Consider the following 26,482-nt stretch of genomic DNA (forward strand, 5'->3'; position numbering starts at 1 on the left):
ATTTGCCATATGATTAAGCCGGCACATCCTCCTGAATAAATATGTAAATCCTATCCAAGTGATGTAGGCTTCGAATAACTTTTTTGAATCAGAATGTCCCGGAATATTTCCGTATCTGATTCTGAAGTGCAGAGAAGGCTTAACATACGGCGTTCCACGCATGTCCTGTCAATTTTGCGCCATTAGAACCTAATGTTTTAGTCAGAATTAGCAGCTTTTTTTCAAAAAACGAACCGATTCTAATTAAAATTGATTCAAAATCTGCTACTGGCAAAAAATGACCAATATGAGGGAATGGACGCTATCATACATATTTGCTGTTTTTTTGGTATTGTTGTTGTGAAAAAAATAATAATATAAAATATATTGTCTAAGTTATTATGTCCGAATTGATTAAATCTAGTTAGAACCTAGCCAACGACTAACATGTTTGAGTTTAATGTGCATATTCTCAGTCACGCGTGAAGATTTGCGACCGTAGTATTTTGTCGTCGTTGGCAACTGGCAATAAACAAATGTCGTTTACAGCTACGGCAGGCCAAAGTATTACTGGAATGAGTTTTTCCAGCAGTAGCTACAGAGTAGAGTGTGTCAGTGGAATTCATTCCGATTAACGGGATAAATTTATTGTTAGTCTAATAAACAGAACCAAAAATGCAGTACGGATCTGGCGAATACGATGTACGTCGGGCATTGGAATCGTACCCAGCTCCAAGAGTTCGCCCCGAAGCAGTGGAAATCGCGGATCGACACAGGGGAATGGGCATGAAGACTTGTATGGATATGCCAAAAAGATCTACGTTTGGAAGACAACAAGGTATGTTAAATTATTTTATTTTTATGTCAGTAATGATACCATATTTCAGTATTTACTGACTGACTGAGTCTTGTTTATTTATTATCAAATCACTTGTTTCCAACCTTACCCAATTTATAATGTATCATGTCCTTTTGTTATTTTTTGACATTCAACAGCTCAGTGCCTGAAATCATATTTTAAATAACAGATAATGTTAACCCTTAGTCTGTTAGTGCAGCAGTGCAAAGTCTTGAGATGTAAAAAATGCTAGGCCTAGGGTGGTGTAGCCAGTCTGCGGACGATTTCATTTGAACCGCTATAAAACAAAAACCAATATTTCTAACCCGTTAATATTTTCACCGTGGGTGCATTGGCATTACTTCTACATGCTAAACCTCTTGCTTTAGACCAGGGGTTAAAGCTATACAAACCACCAAAGTACGACACTCTGAAGACGTATTTGCAACCAAACGACCAGGTGCGACCACGGATTTCAAGCCTTGAACATCCTGACATCGTTTCTGCTGCGTCGAGACTAGGGCATACGCAGCCATTCGTGAAAAAAATGGGCTTCTAATTGCATTTCTGACTGTCATATAGACTATTTTAAGAACACGGGTATTTCGAATAAAACTCGTCAAATTATAAACAAAGCACCACATCACAGCAATCAAACAGACAAAAACACAGTGGTCACAAATTGGTCGACAAAGCTATTATTGACTTATCGGAAATGCGCACTCCCCTATTCCCCCTCCTTTAAATGTAGAAACACGAAGTGGGTAAGCCACCCTATAATCAGTCAATCATTGATATAACAGTATAAATTACAAATTAAAAGTGAAATACATTGTTTTTAAATATTTACAGATTTACGATCAAACCATGACAATGTCAGATTATGAAACACATCTTTATTATTCATTTTTGCTTCAGTTCATTTATTCTGCAATATAGGATTAAGCGATGATTAAGTTTTAAATAAGGATGTCTAGACAATCAATAGATATTGATTTGTTATAAATATTTATGTCCTAGTATACTTGCATTAGTATAGGATATGTTACCACTTCAATCAATAAATTATATTGCGGCAAAATCTTGAAATAGAGGCTTTGGTACTCCCGTAGTATGTGTACCAGGTTAGGGTTAGGCCATAATTTTTCTTATTCAACCTATATTACGAGTTCGGGGACTGTCTGTGTTAGCCAAGTGAATAGTAAAATAGGCGAACAGACTTTGTTACCTCCATATTGGTACACACACTTCTGGAGCAATTGAGGCTTTTCTTATATAATACTTATGAACTATCTTATATTTTTTATTTCTGCTTCAAACATATGGGCTAATCAGATATTTTGTTCAATTCAGCTCAATCCATGAATGTAACACAAACAAATGGGCCGATGCGTCACATGGGAATTCGTTCTCCCATTCTCGTTGATCCAACTTATAATGGAGGAAAGTATTCGAATCGTTCTGTAAGACCTGTTCCTAGAGTAAAACCAGAAGCCCAAGATGTTGCAATCAAAGCAAAAGGAAGCATGGATGTTGTCATGGGTCAATATGGAAAACCAGATCCTGGTAAGACAGTAGTATTTATAACTGTTCAGAATTTACTGGAATATTGGATTTTTGAATTGTTTACACTGGCATATCTGGAATTCAGTAATATCCTTGATCATTTAGTAAAGCCTGATCAATTTAATAACATGCATTCATTGGTGAAATGAAAAATTGGTTGATGAACCCTAATTCTTAGAAGTGTAATTCCAATATATTGAACCTCATTCCATCTGAACAATAGATTATCAAATTATAATTTAATAGGCTATATAAGTTATAAGGATGTTATATTTTTCTGTTGACTGTTGCTAGTTTGCACCATAGTCAGTTATCAAAATTTAAACTGTGTGTTATTTTCAGTGTATTATGGTGAATCTAGAGGTGCGGAGAATATAAATCCAAAAGAAGGACCATTGAGAAAAGCTGGAGTAAAAGGACCAATTCTGGTTGATCCAATTTATAACAAAGGTTTGTTCATAGTTTGCAGTGTTGGGTTGAGAAAACAATTGCTTTTTGTATATCTTGTGACTGTTTTATATATTTCTATGATCTTGCAATTGACTTGCCAAACTGGGCTTCCACAATTCTTACCTTATTACATCTATGGTTGCTTTGAGATGATCATGTAATATACGAACGCATTAATGAATTATTCATTGAGCACAGAGTGGTTGAAAGCCCAACATATATCTTATTGTTTGCTCTATCTACCACTTTCATCCATTGAGTTGTTAGTAGGGATGGGACGAGTCCGGCATTACAAAGATTCGACGAATCCGAGTAATAGGTCAAGGAATCGAATCGAATCTGCCGAGTCCGTGACGTCATAATGGAATAGCACAAAAACGTGTTTTAGACCATGCTACAGCATCGTGCGCTCACAAACATACGTCGTAGCTCATATTTTTTGCCTAATGGTTCCGCAGATAGCTGTTGAGTCATTTTAAATATATATTTTTTCTCTTTTTAGGCGGCCATAATACAAACGTAAACGTGGTCAATGTGCGCCTTGGCTGTGAACTGGATTTCCAGCCCACCTTGCGTCAATTCTGGGCAGCTATTCAGAATTTCTTACATGTCAACATGAACAATAAAAAGCGTTCGACTACAATGCTTTCCCATAATTCCAAATATTTCTAGCCGTAAATTTACTATGTCATGTGCGCATATGGTAGAGAAATACCACTCGTCGTCAATACAATGTAGTACATCTACTTGCAATTTAGTAGTTCATGTAAACGTTCTAAAACTCTCCATCCTTTCCATTGCCTTTTTAGCGAAAGGATTCCACGCAATAAACTCGATTTAAAAGAGGTATTGATGAGATTCCCTATTGGGTAGATCCAGAACATGTTTTATTTTTACGCAAATCAAAAACTCAAAAATATTGCAATACCACATATTTTATTGTGTACCACATGTATACCAAAAAGAATAGATAGTTTGAAGGCGACTGGCGCAACATCATTGCTATGAGCGATCAATAGTTTTCAACTATCATTATATTATCTGGATATCTGTCGTCGTTTTATTAGGAGTGTTTATATTGCACACGAAGGATATTGTTACAGATCTAACCTTGAATTTTACTAGTTAAGGTATGTAGTGGGATTTATAGAGGCAAAAGTACAAACATAGACGTAAATTAGTAAAAACAGAATTGATTATGGACTCGGTAAAAACGACGTGGACTCGAAATCGAATCCGATTCCAAAAAATGCCTGGATTCGACTCGAATCCGAGTCCGGATCCGAATCCCGGCCCATCCCTAGTTGTTAGGTATTCCCATGCGTGATTCAGAAAAGAGTATTGTTCCACATAAGACGGCTTTGGAACTCAATCCCAGAACCTTTCTCCTATCATTTCCAAAATGTTATTCATTCCATACTAGGATATTGTTATCTATCTGGTATACAGCAAATTTGTGCCCAATCCTGTTTCAATTAGGCCTGTATGATACTTAGTATGGCAGATACACAAATCTTTATAATAGATGAATTTATCAATTTAGGACTTCCGATATCAAGCTTGAACTTTAGACATTCCTGGAGTTTAATTGAACAAAAAATGTTAGAGCTCGTAATGCCTAAATTTGATTTTTAGGTCAATACACAGGAAGGAGTCCCAAACCAGTTCCGAGAGTTAAATCAGAAGCTAGTGAAATAGCCGAGAAACATAAAGGTTGCATCCAAAATTTACTAAAAACACCAGATGTTCGTCAGTTTACACAAGCTAAACCAAGTATGTTTGCAATACGAAACTTTTGATGAACTGATATGAAAAGTCAAGCAATGAGACCGACAGTTGGTTTGAGCGTTTATTCAAAAAAACATAAGGAACATGCTTTTCAGTGTACTGCTCATTACCTTGTACGGTTTTCTTAGTTTGACTCCTCGTCACCAGCTCTGATATAAAAAAAAATTCTGATAAAAAATATTGGAGTATACGAGCGTTCTTTAATGGTCTGTTGAGAATTCTTAATCAACTTAACATTTTTATTTTGTGCAGGAAATTTAGACTTTGCTCCACCACCATTATTAAAGTCTAAAATTTTGTTTAAAAATATTAAAAATTCCAACTGAGAAATTTCAAGATACAACTCTGGCTCCGATTCCAATATTAATAGTTCGCATGCCAAACTGCGATTACTCATTTATGCAGACCAAGTGCGAAATATTCATTATTTACTAGAAAAACAACCGGTTGACCATGGAGAGGCAAACGTACGACGAATGAGACAAATTCAGAAACAATCAAGGAACAAGGAAAAAGAAAAAGAACAAAATAAACCAACCCCGGTAAAAGCATTGTGGAAATCAACGAGATATGAAAGTGTCGAATCTAAAGTTAAAACAACATTTGAGGTATGAATTTGTTTCTTTGGAATTATATTAATAAAAATCAAGTCTCTCTCTTCAAGACTAACATAATCTCTTTCTGTGAAATAGCAAGTATATTTGTAAGCTTTCGGTATATTATAATATAACTTTTTCAGATAAAACAAGATATGGCCTAATCAAATAGCAATAATACTTTGTCTATTTTGTGGAAGCAGATTATGTTATTCTTATTTATCTTTATAATACTATCTTGTTCAAGCATCCTTGTGGCAACTGACACACACGGTGTTGTAGTGGAAAGTAAACATGGAGAAAGGACTTGCAGTTCAGTACTCAATACCCTAGTACACTCCATTCTGGCATCTCTCTCTTTACTCTCATCTCATGCTATACTGTTACTTTTTTAAAGTTAGAGCTTTATTTTAGCCAATGGTGGACCGTAGATGGTCTGCATGAATATACATGATACTTTCAAAGTTCGATAGCATCAAACCATTGAAATTAAGAATCACTGTGTCATTTATTTGCCACATTGTTGTTTTTTCTCTCTTTGATATGGACATGAAATTCCTTTTCTATTCCTCTACTTTGCCATTTATATCTTTCCCTTTTCAATCTTTAGCCAACGCCAAGAGCTCCAAGAGGTGTGCCACCACGACCTGGTTCCGCCCCTCCAAGTTATGACAGACCAAGTTCAGCACCAGCTGGTGGACGTCAAAATGCAGATAGACATACAGGACAAAGGGCCCGATATTCAGAAACACCATTGACACCGAAACGGGTGAGACAACACACTTAGTACCACATCAATGTTCTTCCAATCATTATATTTATAACATGCTTGTCATTCAAGAGATTATTCCAAAAAATTAAGTTGTATGAAATTGAAACATTGCACTTAACAAACAAGTTTGATTTATAAAACATGAAAAAAAAACTGTTGGTTATGTGGGGAGACAACAAAATTTATTTGTGGAGGACTTTTTCCTTATTTTGTGATTCTGGCACTGTTTACTTAAAAGATTTTTTTTCTCTTAATAGAAGAAGCCTTTTCTATATATTTTATGAGACTGTGCATATCAAAAAATATATTCAAGCAATATAAAGTATTTGCTGGAAATCTATGCATATATATTGATATTTGGCACATCATGCTAATTCTTGCAAACATGCACTTGTTTGAAGTATTTACAAGGTGATTGCTGTCTGTCTCATAACACGCCTGTTCCCTATTATTCAAGTAGTAAAAATTTTCCAGCTCTGCTCATGATGGTTCATTCGCTTATTTTTCAGCAAGCAGAACGCAGAGCAGAAGACTTCATTGCAAGGAATGCAAGATTAGCGAAATCATATAAACCTCAGCGTTCTAAGTCTCAAATGGAAGTCGATAGATCTCAAGAAAAGTATTATGATGGAATAAAGAAATATAATAACACTGTGAAAGGATCATCTCCTTCATAGTAAGTATAAATATTATTGAAATATTCAATTATCATAAATTTTCCCTCCTAATGTATTTATGCCAAAAAATTGAACATTTAAAAGAAAGTTTCAATAAGAATCTTAAATTGCCCACTTGTAGAGGAGTGGCTGATAGACTTACATGATAGCTTATAAATGTTTCAAACCAATGGGTTGGGCTTAGCTAGATTGATCAGGACGTAAACTTGAGATAGCTAGATATAGTTTGGACTATGTAGGCCTACTAGTAATCACTTGATCGTTTCATTCGTTATTTTCTTGTATACAATATAGTAGAAACTGTGTGTTCAAACTCCACACATACTAACATAAGTATTCACGCCCGAATTATCTTTCGCGTATTTTTTTGAAATTTATTTCAACGTGTTATTTGCTCTTTTGGGTGAATGGGCACTTGTATCACCACGTCTTAAAACTTTTCAGATTTTGCCTACTTTCCTGATTTTTCGTATATTTGTTCGTTTTGTCCTGTATTGCTTCTTCGCTTTGCTGTAACGGAAAATCGAAATAAACCTGCTTACCCACTTACTTATTAATTTATGACTACTTTTATACAGCTTACAAGCAAGACAAAGGGAATGGGCTCGAGCAGAACAAAATAGAATCAGAAATATTCCTGACCCAACTGTACCAGATGGTCATACAGTGTTGCCAGATAGAGACAGAAAAGACACATTAAATATTCTAAGACAAAGTAAGTAAAATAATAGAATCAAATAGGAACACAGTTGCATCAAGCAGACACAACTTTTTGTTATTAATTTTGACAGAAAAAAAATATATTTGAGGCATTTTGCAACGTTTTTTCTTGATTTTCAATCCTTTTTTCTTTCCGTTCATTCTCGCTATTCCTCCTTCCTGGTCGCCATGAAGCCGCCATGTAAAGAGACTTTCTGTCTGTCTGTTTTTAAAGTTAGTCTTCCAATGAACAAGCTGCTTGCTTACCTTCAAGTTATAATTTTATCTTGAACCGAATATTATATTTGCGGAGAAGAGTATCCAACAATAAGAATTTTATTTCTCGTATTTGGGAATAGAAGTGCATGTTTGTTTGTTTTTTTGATATATTACACTAACATGCTATTATATATACATTATCAAGCGTAAACTAGGAATGCACTATGTGGTTTCTATATTATGTTCAAAAGGACATGACTTATCGCATCTTATCATCATCATATTCTTTACTAACTTCAACTCATAGCAAAACACACAGAGACAACCAAAGTGAAAGAAAAAGTTTCAATGCCGTATCACGGAAATATACAATATGGCTACTACGATGAGTATTACTCACCCGAGACTGTCTCAGTTGAGAGAAAGGAAAAACGTAAGTTTGTTGAGAAAACAACATATCAAATACCTGATGAAGGCTACGGAAGCGAATCGAATAACTACCATACAAACCAGTATTTGCATGGTAACGAAAGTGGATATGGGCAGGTAGGGGATCGTGATGATGGTGAATATTATTCTACATATGCTGAAGACAAATTCGCCCCATCAAGCGAGATTGAAAATTATCATTACAGCGACTCACCAGGCGTAGAATACAGGAATCAATATGAAGAACATGGTAAATTGTACCCGAAATACACACAGTATGGTAGAAATGGAGATGAAAGGGATGCTTATTATGATTCTGTTGGCAATGTGATTCATAATATTAGCTACAGTCAAAATCCTCAACCTCGACCTCCAACATCAAACAACCGATATCGGTTTGAACAAAGGAATCCTACTTCATATTACACAGAAGATCATGTTGTATATGATCATGGGGGAAAGATCAGTAATCAAGACAAGAGAAAATCTGTTTCAAAATACCAAGCAAAAGAAATTGGTGATGGGTACACAAGAATTGAAAAAGGTAAAACCATCCATAAAGAGAAAGAAAAGGTGACTCGAGAGTATGCTCCAACAACTTATAAGCCTCAACAACCATCACATTTATTTATTGACAAAGGTTATCAACAATATCCATATCAAAGCTACATTCATCAAGATGACGACTTCAACCACAATATGCAATTACAGAATGGATATAACCCAGCACAAAATTGGCAATATCTACAAACCAGAGGATATAATCAGGCTGTTAACACTCGTCCAAATGAAAGTCTATATCAGAATCGACCTACAAATCCAGAAGGTAGAACTCGCTCTGTGGTCTATGGTAATCAAGGCTATTACACACCTGAAAACAACAAAGCGGGCTATTCTCTTTACCCTGGATATAGAAGAAATTCGACACCACACTATTATGCAGAATCTACTTCTTGTGAACAAGGCATTCCAGCAATGCCTGATGATCAACCCACTGCTCGACAAGTTAGGTTTCTATCACCTTCACCACCAAGCACGGCACCATCCCAACAAGCTTACAGGAGAGAAAATACCCCAGAAATGCAAGCAAGACTCAATGCAGCTGCTTCAAAGACCTCATACAGAGATGAGTTCAAGGACCCTGGTCCAGATGCAAGAATGGCTCGTCATGGACCTAATTTTTCTACAGATTTCACAGAAAGTCATAAGGTGCTTTTACACATGCATGGTGGTAGAAAAAATGGTACTCCAGAAGTATGTGCATCGAGATGGCGGACATCTGGTAACTGGTTAGGGTTAGGCCATAATTTCAGGCACAAATACTACGAGAGTCACTTGGCTAATCCCTGAACTCGTAATAGAACTGAAATAGGGAAAATTAGAATGAAATTACGGCCTAATCCTAACCTGGCACACATACTACGTTCCGGTGACCGCCATCTTGTTGCACATACTTCTGGAGCGCCGAAAAAATTCTGCATAATACGCATGGAAAAATCTGTTGTTTTTCATAAGTCTTTAAATTTCAAATCAAAAAGCACCTTATGATTTTTTGTGCATGTCAAATCCAATCAATAGTTATTTGAACTTACCATCTAATTGTGATTCCTGTACTATTTATTATGTATAATTCGAGTAGCAAAATATTTATGCTATAGATCAGAGGTGTGCAACCTGCAGGCCAAATGCGGACCACAAGAATAATTGTGCGGCTTGTGGAGAAGTGCCAGTTTTGAATGGTGTGCGGCCCACGAAACGAGTTTTTAATATAGTTTAAGCTGCTAGTGCGAGTAATTCCAATCCCTTTGCGTTGCAAAGCATATATACCTAAGTCCAATTTATTATCTATGACGTTACAATGCCCTGACAGCTAGCTTGTGCGAAACGAACAACGCATGTCATAAGATCAATAATCAAAATTTTTGTGCCTGCAACTACAAGAAAGTCCATGTTAAATAAGAGTGCGGCCCATGATTCTGCCCAGTTATTTGTATTTGGCCAGCCTGTGTTAAAGGTTGCACACCCCTGCTATAGAATATAGAGTATCAAATCAATATTTGTTTACCATCTCATTTTGTCTCCTGATCTATGTATTATCTTTAGCGTGACCCCAGGAATAACACCCCTGCATTTATGATTTACCTATATGAAAATGAAGAAGAATATTTAGCACTCGAACCTTCTTTTGTGCATGATTGTAACTAAAAGTTTAGTAATCTAGGACGCTCTGCACAAAAGTTTAGACTTTCAACGAGAGTAAATCAAGTTTGAATCAGCAATAGGCTCTAACATTTGACACTGTGACATAGCTAGCCTCTAACACACTCAACTTTCTTTACCAGATTTTTTTCACATGACTCTTGCATATCCACAGTTTCTTAAATCTTTTACATCACATTTCATCTTAACATTGTCTATATTCACAACCTTCCTTTAAATATGAATCAATTTTTTATTTTGACTATGAAAATAGTTGGAACTTTATGACAGTTGTTTTTCAATGTTTTATCGAGAGTTATTGTTTGTTCATATTATAACTAAGCAAAGTAAAACTAAGCATTACTTCTGCAACTTGTTGTTTCATGTTTCTCATGTTTTTTTGTCTTTTTTGATATCAAAAGGACTATGCAGATCGAATTACATACATTTTTTAGAAAGTACATTCGAGCAAAAGTAAATTTATAACTTGCTATTTAATTGCAATAAGTAATTTCTGTCTGTTTTATAGGTCAACTCGACTTACTACAGGAATACAGATTCCTGCCAGTACGTTCAGCCGACTCTTTTGGAGTACGTCAGCGGAAGACTGAGTTAGAACGAAGAATCGCAGAAGTTGATGAAGCAGTTCGTGTGTTTGAGAGACCGAGAGTATTTGTAAAAATGGATGAATGAATTGCAATATCATAATAATAAGCGATTCTATTCAAATATTGCAACATAAATGAATTAGCAATGTTGTTATTTGTTGCACAATGATTCAGTATGTGAAGGGTGTTTATGGATTGATTACTCTTATCACTTTTGAGTAATGTAGTTTGGATTTAAGCATAGTTACTCTAGTTGCGATTACAGCTATTTTTGATTGAAATATTAGAATTTCAGTCTCAATTATGGTAGTAAATTGAATATAGATGTATCTGTAATAAAACAAGATACCAGGGGTTGTGCCAAAGGAACTATTTCTGTACGTTATTTTTGCACCATTTCATTTATTATTCTATACACTGTAATTAATCACTTTATATACTGCAATTCGTTAAATTTATATTTTTAGATTTAAATTTTTCTCTATATACGTTTGTAAAAAATCTGTTTGAAATAACTGTTGTTGAAATTTTTATACTATGTTATTTAGTTCAATTTACTCAATTTTTTTAATATGTTATCATGCATTGTAATTGAATAATCGAATAAGTTAAGCTCAGAAATATGTGAGATTTGTGAAGATATCGCATACAATATTTATGCTTTAATATAAAGTAATTACTAGACGTAAAAGTAGAACAATCATTGGTTATTATTGAAGAATGATTTTCCATTACTACAAAGTAATAAATACACAATATGCACACTTGACCAATACCTGCATGATGCTTCTTGATAGACAAGAAGATAGTTTAGGTGGAGATAGGAGACCATTCTTCACCAATGTCGTGTTTTTCTGTCCTGCTGAACAAAACTGCTTGTGGACTCTGGAGCAACAAATTGCAATAACAACCAACTGTGGTGGTGTCTCTGGAGTGACGTGGTCCTACACTTGTCCCCTATAGGTAAAATGTAACAATAATTATCCGGTCTGTTTCGTTTGTCTTACTTTTGAACGACGCTATATTATAGTTACGGTTAGGATGAAATGCCGTATAACCTTTAACGACTGATGCTTTTTAATAGTATCGAAGTTACGGCAAAATGACACTTGAATATTCAACCGTAACCGGTAACGCTTTTTAAAAGTATTGAAGTTCCTCAAATCCTGATTAAGCATTTAACGACGCATTGACGTTTTAATCGCATCTTCCGCCTTGACATGTCATGTCAACACAAAAACGGGCTTCAGCAGATAACCAAGTGAGTGACCAAATGTTGCGCTACGAATGCAAGTCTGCTAAAGAGGTAATTTGGAGCATGTGCTAGAGCAGGCCTGGGAAAGTTGCGGGTCACATCCGGTCTTCGGCGACGTTTCATCCGGTCCGCGAGCAGGTTTCTAGATTTAGACGCTTTCTTTTTTATTTGCATATGAAATATACTTTCACTGTGAACAAAAAAAAATTTTAGGATAATAAAAACGTTCGACTAATTTTTTTTAAGTCGCTGATTGTTTTCGTCAGCTCGAGGTGTTATTTAGACCGTAAACACCTTTACGTCGGTGAATATCTCAAAACACGTGATTATTTTTCAAAACATGTCTTGTATACAAAACTGTGAAATCATTGAGAAAAACTAGTTATTATATAATCGTCGATGACAAGTTGCTGAAGAAAGGGTTGAATCTGCATGCAATCTGCGAGTAAATCTAGATTTTGGAGCGGCAATAAAAAAATCGAAAAATTGAACATGACCAAGTTTTGATTTAGAAGGGTCCCGACAGATTAAAAAACGCTGTTATAGAAATCGGAAACTGGAAAATTTCATGTGCCCACGACACACATTTTAATTTAATTTTCATGGTACTAAATTCTGAAATGAATTTTACTTGGCAGATGTAGGGATTTTTCTGATGGTAGAATCTTTAAAACAGAGTCAAGTCATTGTTGCAAGAATAGATCAAATTTGTCGAATTCATGAAATTGCAAAACAGGAATTAAAATAATCTGGCACTTTACCTCACATTTTATGTCGGCGGAATGCGGTGGCGGAATGCTTTTTATTTTGTCAAAGCAACTGCGGGTTAAGTTAAAACAATAAAGCAAGACATTTCAATGTGCCCCTATTGCAAAAATAGGTAATAACACTACGTATATTACGGCGGTTAATCTCACATTTTTATATACATAGATAGCCGTGGTATTTTAGGGCAGTAGCTTACATTCTAGTCTTTTAAACTTGCAAAGCCTTCCAACGCATTTTCCGCGAGGCTTCACGTCAAAAATGCTACGATGACGCAAAGTTATATGAATCACGATATTTGGCCACCGAAGGCATGGTCTTAATTCCACATTGTTACTTACTCTTCAGCATTACTATAATATTCGACATTGTTATGCAAGCGTGCGTTTCTCTGACCCTATCTATGTATTGTCTCGAATTCGCGAGATTTATGTTTTAAACTAGTTTTAACAATTGTGCTTTGAATAAAAATGAGTAAAATAGATATAGTATACAGAATACAATAAAAAGACGCAATTGACTTTATTTAGTCCGACCTGCCACTGCATTTCGAATATTCAATGTTGCCCGATAGCAAAAATAATTGCCCAGCCCTGTGCAAAAGAGAACTTTTGTACAAAGCATCCTAGTCTGAAACTTTAGGGTATACCCATTACCCATTAATCCAACAGAAGTCCAAGCTTAAATAAAAATTAACTATTTATTTTTTATTTTGTAGTTAAAATTAAAAAATTGATGGGTTCTCAGAGTAGCTCAGTGGTAAACGAGAAAATTAATTTTTTCCCTAATAAAAAGAATAAAAAACTAAAAAGGAAAAGAACAACAGCAACGAAATAATAACAAAACGATCTATGTGCACATTTCGTGTCCAATAATCAGTACGTATTTTATTTATCATTACATCATAGACTGAATTATTAGCTTGTATTTATCACTCCGGTGATTACCATGGATTGGACTGAAGTATGCGCAAAAGAGAAAAAGTAGGCTTTTTTTTCGCGATATGGTTCGCCAAACTGTTGTCTATGGACCTATGGTAGTATGGTTACTTATAAACGATGAATTTGGTACAAAAATGGTTAACAAGGGTTTCTGGAGATTGCAGCTAGATTCCTGTGGATGTGACTTATAAAAAACCATATCATATGTTTTCATGAGCAAAACGCAGACCTAGAAGAATACTAACAACAACAATTTAACAACACCGAAACGGTAACCGGTCGAGAAGCCGTAGTTGCCATATGGTCAAACCTTCATATCGTCTTTTCTCTGCCCCGGGATAAATATGTAGATCTTTTTCTATCCTATCCTAACAGAGACTAATTATTTCGTGTCCAATAATACGCGGTCCATAGTAGATTTACCATCTGCATCAGGTATATATGGGCTTTGATCTGCATGGTTGCATAGCACCACCCTGCGGCCTTCAGATACGGCCACCAGTTAGTTCACATCGGAAGTTCTGAACTCAGTTCCGGATTTACCGACGTCATAGCGCAGTACCGGTACCGTACAGACAGGATTATCTAATTTACCCCTCGTGTTAAAGGCTTCAGTTCCTGGATCACTTTCTAGTGCTTTTAGTGTGAATCTTGTTTTGTCAAGTACTGTATATAATTATCTAGAATAATATATTTATAGTCATCGTTATCTTAAGAAGAAAGCCGCCGAGCGGCTTCATTACCGGTACCGGTATACAGGGACGGTACCGGTAATGCGATAGCGTAGGTACCGGTACACCAAAATTAGCCAAAAAAATTTGCGGAAAGTGGGCAGTTTTTTTTTGTTGCAACATGACTTAATACGACCCCTACTTCAGTACTTGCGCCTTTTGCCCGAACAAGGCCATATAAAGATAGCCACCGAATATCTAACGAATCTCTGAACAGATGAGCTTCGCTGTCAAAGTTATCCAAGCTTTAAACAGTTAAAAGAGCACATTTTCGTCTATCTCCGTTAGTTCACTTGAATGAAGGATTATTATTTCGTGAGTTATTATTAGGATAGGATTTACATATTTTTCCAGAGAGAGAGAGGAAAGTTGATAAAACGGCTTAAACATATGGCACACGACGGCCTCTCTTATTTCTGGAAAAATCAAAAGTTTTGCAAATCTAAAAAGGCAAGTAAATTCTAGCTGGTTTATAGTCCAGCTCAATTTTTGAGTTGGAGTTCTGAGGCGCAGTTCTTACCACTTCATGGCAGCTCCTGCCACGAACGTACCACGCCGTCTCCTGCCATGGTTTTATGGCGCTATTACCGGTATATTTACAAATTCATGTACCATATTTTAGTTTATCATGCGAAATTATATCTACTTAAACCCTAACCCTAACCCCAAATCCATCCAAACTGTATCCATAAGAAAAACATTCCAACTCACCAAATATTTATCACCATCAGCAGATTAGGGGCAGCCCTGCTATTACAGCCGACCTGCCGTGGTTACGGCAGTAAAATTGGTGGTATTCGATTTGCTGCCGTAACCACGGCAGCTCGCTATTGGTTTGTGGCAGCTAAAAAGTCAGTCGCCGTGGGTTTGGTCTTAGTGGCCGTGGTTTGGAAATCCCGCCATGGTTTTGCGACAGCTGTAGACGCCACAAAATACTTGAAACTGCACTTGGGAGTTCTTACCACTTCATGGCAGCTCCTGGCACGAACGAACTGCGGCGTCTCTTGCCATGCAGCCATGGTCTTATGGCACTTTTCAGTAATGAGTATTACCGGTATATTCACAAAGTCATGTAGTCTACCAAATTCACGAAATTTGAGTTTGTCATGCAGAATTATATCTACCTAAACCTGAAACCTAACCCCAAATCAATCAAAGCTGTATCCATAAGAAAAATGTTCCAACTTACCCAATATTCGTCACCATCAGGGGCAGCCCTGCCATGACAGCCGACATGCCTTGGTTACGTCAGCAAAATTTTACCCGCTATTCTGGCTATTGGTTTTCAATTTGCTGCCGCGGTAACGGCATCTTGCCATTTGTTTGTGGCAGCTAAAAAGTCAGTCGCCGTGGTTTGGCCATGGCGGCCATAGTTTTGCGGCAGCTTCAGCTGCCACAAAATACTTAAAACTGCACTTGCAATTTTTGCCAACTTGTTCAGAAAACTTAGATAGAGTTTCATTTTTACAGAAAAATATTCTTGATATAATGCTTAAAGTTGAACAATGAAGTTAACAATGATTTAGAGTTCTGTTCAACATTGAAATGTTTCTTTTGATGGATTGGCCGACTACAGAATAGATGTTTGGTAACATGTTTGAGGAGCCAGAGATGGAGGAAGAGAAAGGAAAAGCTTCAAGTCCTGCGAAAATAAATGGGAGCAAGGTTGAGGCACCTCCGCCTGGAAGGGGAGAGACTGGTTTTTGTGGAATTAAAAATCAAGGAGCTACGTGTTATTTAAACTCTCTTATTCAAACGTTGTTACTAACTCCCGAGTTACGAGAAGAATTATTTCGATTGGGACCTGACGAGTTGGGAAAATTGCAAGATGTAAAAAAGAAAAATGCTAAAGTTCGGAAAATTCCAATTCAATTACAGATGCTATTGGCCAGACTTTTATTGCTTGACCAGTATGCTTGCACTACTGAGGGGCTGACCGAGAGCTTTGGATGGGTAGATAGTGAGGAGTTACAACAACATGACGTCCAAGAGTTGAGTAGAATATTATTTTGTGCTATTGAAGATTCTTTGATTGGAACCTCTGGGCATGATATTATAAAAAACCTGTATCGTGGTACATCTGCCAACACAATAACTTGTCTAAGCTGTGGAAAAGTGAGTGAAAATACGGAAGATTTCTTAGATCTTAACATTGCTATTTCCTCGCACAGCAATCTTGCAGCAGTACTTCGTGATATGTTTGTTGATACTGAACTAATGAATGGAAAAAATCAATATCGTTGCGATCAATGTCAAAAACTTGTTGATGCTAGAAAAGGAGCCGTGATAAAAACCCTTCCACCTATATTAACGATCTCATTGCTGAGATTTAGCTTCGATTATAACACATTTCGAAGGTTCAAAGAAACTAGGAAATTTGAATTCCCGCTATCACTCAGTATGAAGTCCTATTGTGAAAAGACGTGTGATGAAAAATCTGCATGTTATGATTATGAATTGTATTCTGTAATTATTCATTCGGGTAGCGCCCATGGTGGGCATTATCATGCATACATTCGCGATATTGATGGTCTGGGGACTGTCCCTCCTAATTATAACCCCACTCCACCTAAAATCATACCACCCATGCCAGAAAAAAGTGATGCAGCAGCTTGTGATTATATTGAAGACCCACTTGATATGCTTGCATATGTTTTAGGCAAACTCGGTGGAGAAAACGTCCCAATGAATAAATTGGGTGAAGCGTTTCGAGATGAAAGTGGAACATCGTGGGGTAAACAGTACAAAAGAAAATACGGCACAATGACTAAATTCTTACAGAGCTGCTATGATACTTTTATTGTCGATACAAGAACGAAAACAGTATCATTTCGAAGCAATATTGGAAAATCATCATCTGAGATGAATAATTCTGAATCACCTGTATATCCACAATCATGTGAAAATGGTGCTGGTGGTGATGCAAGCCGACAATATAAATCTACTGAACTGGTGAACGGGGTTACGGACACCAACATTGAAGATTCTGGTTTTAATGGAAATGTCGTGAGTGAACCTATTGCTATCGAATCTGACACTGCAGATGACACCGACACACATCCGCTATGTAATGTCTGGTTTGATTTCAATGACTCTCACGTTAAACCTATTACAACCCATGATATTATCACTCAATATGAGGGACGCGAGAGTGCTTATATGTTGTTTTATAGAAGAAAGGATCTTAAGAGACCATTAGAATCGCTTGGTAATTTGACTAATGGCATTCCTGACCATATAAGAGCAAAAATACAAGAGGAAAATTGTGATTTGGATGAACTACGAAATGAATATGATGTTTATTTAAACGTCGTAACAGTGCGAGTTTTCTTCCCCAAAATGTTGAAGCTTGAAAATGGTTTGATTAAATTAATTGACCCAGAGAACAAAGGCCCAAACGAGTGTGGGTTTTCTTATTCAATCGACAGACGGAAAAACATTGGAGACATGGTAGAGGAATTAACGCAGATGGCAGAAAAACATCAGGACGATACTTCTAATAAAGATTGTGAAAAAATACAATGCAATATAATGAAAATACTCGGCCATGGTGGCATTCACATATACGAACAAATTGACTCTAATTTGAGCACACCCATAAATGAATCTCTACTCGAGAACGGAGTGAACGTCATTTTATGGGACGGCGATAAGTTAGAGGGGGTGGAAGTAAAATTTGGTGAACTGAATGAACCCATTGTACTTGATGTTCATTGCAGAATCTCTGGTGATGACAGTCTGGTTTCTTTTCATTTCAAAGGTATTACTTTCGGTAATGTTATCATAAGTGAACTGCAAGATTATTTTCTACAAAAATTTAAGTTGCAAACTGTGACCCAAAGTAAACTTGGAACTAAAGGAGAAAATGACAACCTGGTTGAATTCAAAGAAAATGAACTTGGAAAAACTTTAAGAGAAGTGACCAAGTCATTCGATGAAAATTTAATTCTTGAAATATCACTTCCAAATGATGATATGTCTCAAAATGGAAATAAAGATGACGACTTAACTTTAAAAATTGTGCCGGGAGAGAAACTAGAACAAACACTGTTTGCGTCCAGGTATTTTGATTCTCCTGATAATATTTTCATAACAACGGCCATAAGTGGAACCGTGAAAGTAAATTCATACATTCGAGTTGAACATTTGAAATTTTCTATGTTGCATTGGCTCTTACCTGACTTCAAGAATGATTACGAGCTAGATAACCTCCATTTGTATATTCAAAAATCTTCTGAGGATGTTTCTGACAGTTTGAAACTGTGCTTACATGAAAAACAAAGCCTGCTTCAGGCAGGGTTATCCAGCAGTGTGGAATCTGTGAGACTAGAGATTGGACAGCCTATTGATAAAAAAGAGTATCATGTAACTGTTTATATTCAAAACGGAAGTAAGTTGAAATTACCTGTTAAAAAGTCTCAAGCTGTTCATGCTGTATTAAACAAGAATTGCACTGTGAATCAGTTCATCGATAAAATTGTTTTAGAGCACAATCTTTCGGATGGGATACGACATCTTAGAATATTAAAATCAGAAAAAGAAGCCGGTGAAATATTAACAAGCCCAGAAGCAGTCATTGAAAAAACATCTATAAAACATGGTTCTACTCTTGTTCTTTGTCCGGGAGGTATTCCATCTGATGGTCAAATTGGAATTCCAGTTTGGTATTATCCTAAAAGATCTTCGTTTGAAGATGTCTTATCTGAAATAGAGCATGGTGCTAACCTATCTGTTTGGAATCCATTTTTGAATGAAATAAGGACGCAACCAAAATTAGCTGGCTCTGTTGAGGTAGAAAAAGATGCAACTTTATTTGATCTAAAGCAAGAAATTGTTAAGCTCGGTTTTTTTGTTGAAAAGAATTTGATTAAAATCGAAGATATTTGTCTTCGTTCAATTTCACATAAATTTCCATCTCGTTTTCATTTACAAGAAAATTCCAGTATAAAGCGGTTACGTCTTGGATCAAACACACCTATTGCTGTCCAAAAGACTGAGGCTTTGCCCAAACCAGAATGTGTAATACTAAACCTTTTGTTTCAAATACCAGGAAGCAGAGATTATACTAATGCTTGTGAACTAAATTGGGAGAAATCGCACCCACTTGCACGACTTCCTGCCATGCTGAGTGAAAAATTAAACATTCCTATTAAAGAATTACTTCTTGCAAAAAGAGGAGAAGAACCTTGGGAATGGGATATTATCAAAGCAAAAGATTGCGATCAAAAATCAAAAGATGCAAAAAATAAATCTAAAAAAGGTGCTAAGCAAAAAAAGGCTCAGGGAAAATCAAACAAAAACAAAAAATTGAGTGGTGGAAAAACTGGACAAGCTATACTGTCCCCTCTCGATGGAGACCTGATTCGCGTTAAACACATCTCTCCTGAGTTGCAAACATCGGAAAGTCCAGAGGTTTCTGATTTCCGAACTGAGGAAGATTTAACACTGAGAAAGAAACATGAGGATTCTAAATCAAGGGAAACAAATGGACATACTCCTCAAATTGAGGATGGAAATTCTGAGGCAAGCACTACTTCTCCGAGTTCTGAAACAAAGAAAACTTCCAAAGTCAGAAAAGAAGAAACTTTAAAGATTCATGTCGACAAGTTTTGATTTCTTACTCTTGAAATGTCATTTTTCACTTCATATTTTTGAGACACAATAATAACTCAAATTTTTAAAACAGTATTACTTTAAATGTAATTTGCCTATAAAATGGACTAATTCGAACATGTTTCTTGTCGGACATTCTTGTTGTGGTCGATTTCTTTACTACCTAAGAATAACATTTAGAATTTGATGTAGAAATTGGCCAGTAAATTGTATTTATGCATTAAAATATTGTTATTGAGATGTTCTGAGCCATCATTTACAATGCCATTGTAATTTAACCTGTAAGAACCTTTAACAATATAGTGTGATTATGCAATTTTCTGTAGTTGTTTATTTAACTTTTTCCAAATGCTTCCCAGTTTATGGGGATTGTGATATGCTCAATTCAGAATATAATAAGAAGCAATACAGGGTGTCCAAAAAGTTTCACCAGATTAAAAAGTCTTTATAATCAAGTGTTATTTTTTTTTTTAATTTTGGAAAAGATTTATAGTCAACCTGTTTCTAATTGGATGGTATAGATGTTGAATGTTGTAGTCCCTATTTATCATACAACAAAATTTATTCAAATTTGCAATTGGTAATGCTATGAAATCGGGCGGAACTTTTTGGACACCCTGTATATTAGTGTGATGCTTCTCTCCACTACTGCTCTAAATCATTCAATTATCGAAATTATTACTAATTGTTTCTGAAACAGTAACCATATTCTGTATTAACTAGTTCAAAAGAAATAGAAAAAAAACACAGCCCAACCTCTTCTATATACCTTTTTATATTTTTGTTGTTGAATTTCTTATCGTGAATAGAATGAAGGGAGAATTGGAATTTGCCTCAGCCTCCATCATTTGTCAATTCTAAGGTTCTAGTTTTCATGTTTTAGTTTGAAAACTCTGGTTGACAGTTATGTGCCCACCAACTCCATCACAGGGTCATACTTGTCTGAATACAGTTGATGCTTTCTCAGAGCCTTGCTTAGAGAAAATTCTTATATTTTGCTGCAAAGTTTCTTTCTATTGTTATCTGCCAATTTTTTCTCTCGCCGAGCCTGTAGTGTATTTTTTTGTTCCAATTACCAATGTGCCTAATATAGTATTTCTGCTATCTTATTTATTTTTCTATTAACTTGTAATATTACTATAAGATGCTTATTGCTCGGCTTTCTTTAGTACGAATTTTTATTTCAACACTGTTATTGCAAACAATGATGCTCCTCTTATGATTGTTATTGTAAAATATCATGCGCATGTTTAAACTATCGCCATCAGGAGTATATGACTGCTTTAACAGGGATAAAAAGATTGTTTTCATCTGTATCTGCCCTTATATTCTCAATTTGGAAATTATTCATTTAAGATGTGCTATCGATTAGGTTTTTGTGGGACTATTTACCTATTCTTCTTTCTGTGCTTTTGCGTCGGTGGGTCCGTATGCATGCTGCAGCAACATTGAACTATCCGAAGTAATTTAAAATTTTTGCTGCACACCAACACAAATATGTTTCTGTAATATTTCTTTAAACACAAGGACAGACATGAAATATTTGTTTGAGATATGTTGAAAGGAGCATGATTCTCATTAGGTCGCTTTCGTTTCGTCTAAATTGGGAAATATTCCTCAGTTTGTTTGATGTGTGACCCCTTGTCGAAGTATATTGCCTGCAAGGCTGCAATTATAGGAAATGTTCCAGTTTTGTAGTTTCTAATCATTCTTTAAAAAAATTTCCTTTCTTTTATTTAAAATGTTATATTATCATAATTGCTGCATAACACTTGAACATATTAAACTTGAAAGTTTCATTTCACTGCTATGTTTTTCTATTATTAGCCAACTTAGAAATGTATTCATCATAACTAATCAATTTGGCTCATTTTCTGATTGAAATATGGATTACCTCCATCATAGTGGAGTTGATGTCGTACGCTATGTTCAGACATCACTAGCAGAAAGTAAGAATGCGATGTTGCTTATGTCAAAAGCTGGAGATCCAAGGAATGCATTTCTTATTTATTTTCCATTGGTAGGTCTTGAATCAAGCTGTGTTCTCCATATGCGTTATTAAGAAAGTAAAATCGCAAATAACCATAATAAGTTCGCATAGAGGAGTTTCAACTATGGCACAATGAAATTTATTTCAAACATTTAAGGGGTATATACAGTGGTGGGATTCAGCCGGTTCGCACCGGTTTTATAGAATTGTCTCACAGAATTTCATGAGATCATACCTGGTTACTGTCAATGTTCTGTTTGCAACAGAGGCTGAAAAATATTACTTTTGTGAAGGAACCGGCTGACAAAACTTTGAATCCCACGACCGGGTATATACCATTGATGCAAGCTTCGAAATAGTCCAGATATTTGCAAACTGTGACATGAGCAATTATACTTCTTAAAATTAAGGAAAGAATCATCTCATTGTATAACCACTGTCGCGTACTTGGAATCACAATCAGCTCTTTTTAGTTTGAGATACCATGGCCTTGGCTGGTGTTTTACTTAGTATGTGGTTCACTTTATGACATGCAACCACTATTCACAGATTTATGCATTGAGTCATCATCATGGTAGAAGGATAATGTGGGCTGGAGTGGTGTCAGAATGGCTTAATATTGTCTTTAAATGGTGAGTAATCTGGTAGGGTCATGTATAATGTTATTTCTATATATAGGAAGTGAATAGTACATTATTCAGAGACATTAGTAACTTTAGTACATATTGTTCTTCCTATTGGCAGTGGCTTGTTATAAAAAAAATTCCTCCTGTGACAAATTTCGGGTGAAGTGGTCGAACCTTGGGTGAATAGTTGACAGTTTGTGTAAAAATTGTCTTATGAATATAATTCACAATGTGCTTGAACATTCAGGGTTCTATTCGGACATCGGCCATACTGGTGGGTTCATGAATATAAACATTATACTGCTGATGAAATGGAACAATTCCACCTAACATGTGAGACTGGGCCTGGAAGTCCATCAGGTCATGCAATGGTTACTGCTGCTGTTTTTTATATTATTGCTGATGCAAGTTCTTCCAGGATGCCAAGGTCAGCTCATAATGGTTAATTTTTATAAAAAAAAAGCTGTAATGTGAACCGTGCATACATCAATTTGTGCGATATGAATTTTAAATCGTGCATTTATCCAGTAATCCATTCATCTGTTTCAATAAGACATACTATACTCTCTCTGGATTCTCAAATTCTGTTTGCAAACAGCGATGCTGAACAAAAAAGTTCTATGTCTCGAAAGCAAAACCTTCTAAGAACCCATATGGAAGTGTGCTGCACATGATACTATGTTTCTAACCTTATTTTTTTCTTAGGTTCCTTCCTTATTTGATTTTCCTGATTGCAATGATTCCTGTAAATCTAGCCAGAATATTTATTGCTGCTCATTTCCCACATCAGGTTAGTACAAGAGAGTGTTACAAACTTGCAACCTAGAAATCTGCTTCAAATTATTTACAAGAGAACATTTCATTCATTGTTGATTCTTGATGCTGAGTGCTACCCTAGCCAATTTTACTTGTAACGGTTGTGTATGAGAGTACTATTGGGCTTCCTCAACACTTCTTCACCCTTGCACTTCGTCATATGATCAATCTTTCCCTGGACATGTGTGACGCTCAAAGTAAAGTTCCATCCTATTCAAGGTTTAAAAAAATTCCACTCAGGCTGTGATGCGAGACAAGAAAATATTTCTGATTATCGGATATTTCCTTAGTAAAAAAACTTTTCGAATGAGCAGTGGCTGCATATTTCTTTGAGGTTCAATAGTTTTCTGAAAAATAGACATTGCACTGACTTGTACTTAACAGGTTATTGCGGGAACAATATGTGGAATTGTTATTGCTGTTTGTCTAGACAAGTACACAGATGTTCAGCATTGGCATTGCAAAGATTATTTGAAAATCGCAATAGGATTATTTTTCTCTTGCATAGGTAAGCCAAATAATAATATGGAAAAATGTACATTGCCTCATACAAAACAAAACCATACAAACAAAAAATTGAATCTTTTTTACGGTCTTGGAAAAAACTCCAATAATTGGTAATGTTCATTGTCAAAAAAATTTTTCCAAGAATTTTAATTATGCGGAATTCACTACTGTTTTCATGATTGTATCAACTTGAACTGCTTCCATTCTTGGATTATTCGCTGGCACATAACGGACCACCATATTTCTATACAGCGTCAGTAACTCTCAACAATTCAGTAGTAGCATGTAACTTTGCCCTGTGATAACTCTTCTTTACTTCTTGATGTGTGTGACCTTGGCATCTTGATTTGAGCAAACAGTCATAAAAAGTCACCTTCTGAATCTGATGAAAAGTTGGCAGATGGATGATTTCTTTATGTTACAAAAATTCACTGCTTTATACAGGATTCAGCTGGACGCTCGGACAGTTAGGTGTGGATTTCCACTGGACTTTGTCGCTGGCTAACAAATGGTGTAAAAACCCTGAAGAGTGGGTCAGTCTCAATACTACACCATACAACTCTTTGATAAGGGACGTGTTCATCTTAGCTGGTTTTGGTTTGGCACAGTTGCTTGCAAGGAAACTGAAGATACATAAACACAGGGGGCTGCTTTTCAACGCTTTAGAATGTATTTTAAGTGTTCTAGCAGTAAATGCTTTAGAATTATACCACTTTGCACACACTTCTATGCTATCTTTCTATATATTCAGTGCCATTAAACACACACTAATTCCCTTTCTTGTAGTATTTATTATTCCTTTCATTCTTTCAAAATTTTCCTCTCATCACCCAGTGACATCGTATTCACACAAGACAGATTAGCATTTTTATAAACAATGTAGGTGAGATACTGGTGCATATAATAGGTAATTGTGATTTTATATATATTGTTATGACGTTCCAAAATAAACTGGTGCAATTGCAGTTGTTTGAATATTTCTATTTGAGAGAAGTACAAATGAACTTAGCAGCATTTAGCATCCTTTAACTTGACATGCATACTTTTTGGATTTCCACAGGACCAATTCTTTTTTTATACAAAAAGTGCTCAATCTACTTCCAGAACCTTGAACTCAATATGTGACTTAAATGGAGTTCCAGTGGAAGTAGATTTGTGCACTTTTCGTATATATGGAAAAAGAAATAAATCCATGTTTGGTAGTTCTCGACAGGACCAGATTCCGAAATCAGGATGAAGTGCCAGTTACAAAGCATAGACAATAAGTTTATTTAAGCCAGCCTAATGGCCAATTCAGTTACCAATCCACACCAGATATGTGAATGAATAACTGTTGCTTGAGCACGGCTGGATAACGACTGTCTAAGCGCATCAGCAACCCAATACATTAAAATAGCAAAATGAACAAGATCATGATGACTGGATAATTTATTTACAATAAAACAATTCCCACCGGAACCCCAACAAAAGCATAAAAATCTTAAAACATTAATCTGTAAAACACCACACAATATTGTCCTGATTTTCAGGTCTTTCCTCTCATATCTTGTTGACCGGTCTGTAACATGATTGCACTAAGATCGTTAGAGATGTTCAATCAATCCAATAAGTTATTTCTCCAGGAATTTAAATAACATATAAATTTGTAATCCAAAATTTACTGCATCAGGAAATTCAGTTTGATTGATGGACACTTCCAACAATATTAAGAATTCATGTTTGTGGAGACTTTGTAGGTGCTTTTGCTTTTTTTCTGTCTCTTTTCTTTAGCGCATCAAAATTTCCTCGTAATACGCTTGTGTATGCCATTTGAAATCGATTAATGTCTTTAGCTGTAACGACTGTGCTGATTTTCTTTTTTCCATTGCTCGCTCGTATCAAACATAAGTCGTGTTGAACTGGTTCAAGTGGCGAGGAAGGTCTGGAATTAAAGTTTTCAGATAAATAACGAGCAATTGTTGTTTAATTCAAGAGTCCTACTGTGCATTGAGGCAGGAATGGGAGTTATTCTCATGTAACCCCAACTCATGGTGCAATTATTGGGTTATATTTTTAGCCACTAAATAGTACAATTCATTTTAGTTTCATTTCTACAATTATATGACACCCATCTTCCTTTCTGTTCAAAATGAGTGATTTGACTTGAGGCACAATGGAAAAGTTAGTTTATATGTGTAGTGGTAAATATAAAATTTATTAATTGAGTAAATAATAGAATGAAGGTTGAGAGGCCTTTATAATAATACCTTGTCCGGTTAGGTTTATCTGGTTTCGGTGTTGGTTTTGTTCGTCCATCATATTTCTTCATAGTTAAATTAACAGTTCCTGAAGTTCTGCTCTTTTGATATAGTGTTGTCAATTCGATTAGAAACGCATCGTTTTCAAGCAGAACCATCTTGTATCGAAGAACTCTTGATA

General features: G+C 35.8%; 4 protein-coding genes across 6 annotated transcripts; 3 read left to right on the forward strand and 1 right to left on the reverse strand.

Annotated features, from left to right (window-relative positions):
• The first annotated feature begins 543 nt into the window (after window positions 1-543).
• On the forward strand, window positions 544-11,582 carry LOC120327044 (enkurin domain-containing protein 1-like). Of its 3 annotated transcripts, XR_005567484.2 has the most exons (10): window positions 544-817; window positions 2,171-2,383; window positions 2,726-2,833; window positions 4,469-4,606; window positions 5,057-5,229; window positions 5,828-5,986; window positions 6,499-6,665; window positions 7,245-7,381; window positions 10,742-11,129; window positions 11,173-11,582. XR_005567484.2 is itself a non-coding variant. In XM_039393425.2 (9 exons), the coding sequence occupies exons 1-9, from the start codon at window positions 655-657 to the stop codon at window positions 10,903-10,905; spliced, it is 1,422 nt and encodes a 473-aa protein (XP_039249359.2). In that variant the 5' UTR covers window positions 544-654; the 3' UTR covers window positions 10,906-11,582. The 3 variants fall into 3 exon arrangements, 2 of the variants coding, with proteins under 2 accessions (XP_039249359.2, XP_077968216.1); XM_039393425.2 differs by having other exon boundaries at window positions 10,742-11,582; XM_078112090.1 differs by lacking the exons at window positions 544-817; window positions 2,171-2,383; window positions 2,726-2,833; ... (3 more) ...; window positions 6,499-6,665; window positions 7,245-7,381 and adding an exon at window positions 7,389-9,222 and having other exon boundaries at window positions 10,742-11,582.
• Window positions 11,583-15,962: 4,380 nt separating this feature from the next.
• Window positions 15,963-21,952, forward strand: LOC120327109 (ubiquitin carboxyl-terminal hydrolase 40-like). Its single transcript, XM_039393506.2, has one exon. The coding sequence runs from the start codon at window positions 16,094-16,096 to the stop codon at window positions 20,123-20,125; it is 4,032 nt and encodes a 1,343-aa protein (XP_039249440.2). The 5' UTR covers window positions 15,963-16,093; the 3' UTR covers window positions 20,126-21,952.
• Window positions 21,953-21,997: 45 nt separating this feature from the next.
• On the forward strand, window positions 21,998-25,108 carry LOC120327110 (glucose-6-phosphatase 2-like). Its single transcript, XM_039393507.2, has 6 exons — window positions 21,998-22,145; window positions 22,665-22,747; window positions 22,989-23,168; window positions 23,447-23,531; window positions 23,942-24,065; window positions 24,509-25,108. The coding sequence occupies exons 1-6, from the start codon at window positions 22,011-22,013 to the stop codon at window positions 24,925-24,927; spliced, it is 1,026 nt and encodes a 341-aa protein (XP_039249441.2). The 5' UTR covers window positions 21,998-22,010; the 3' UTR covers window positions 24,928-25,108.
• Window positions 25,109-25,474: 366 nt separating this feature from the next.
• Window positions 25,475-26,459, reverse strand: LOC120327112 (signal recognition particle 14 kDa protein-like). The gene is made up of 2 exons (XM_039393510.2): window positions 26,311-26,459; window positions 25,475-25,985 (listed from the first exon to the last, which is right to left on the reverse strand). Exons 1-2 carry the CDS (start codon window positions 26,457-26,459, stop codon window positions 25,778-25,780), a joined length of 357 nt encoding a protein of 118 aa, XP_039249444.2. The 3' UTR covers window positions 25,475-25,777.
• Between the last annotated feature and the right edge of the window lie 23 nt (window positions 26,460-26,482).

The sequence above is a fragment of the Styela clava genome, chromosome 4, assembly GCF_964204865.1.
Source record: "Styela clava chromosome 4, kaStyClav1.hap1.2, whole genome shotgun sequence".
Lineage (NCBI taxonomy): Eukaryota > Metazoa > Chordata > Ascidiacea > Stolidobranchia > Styelidae > Styela > Styela clava.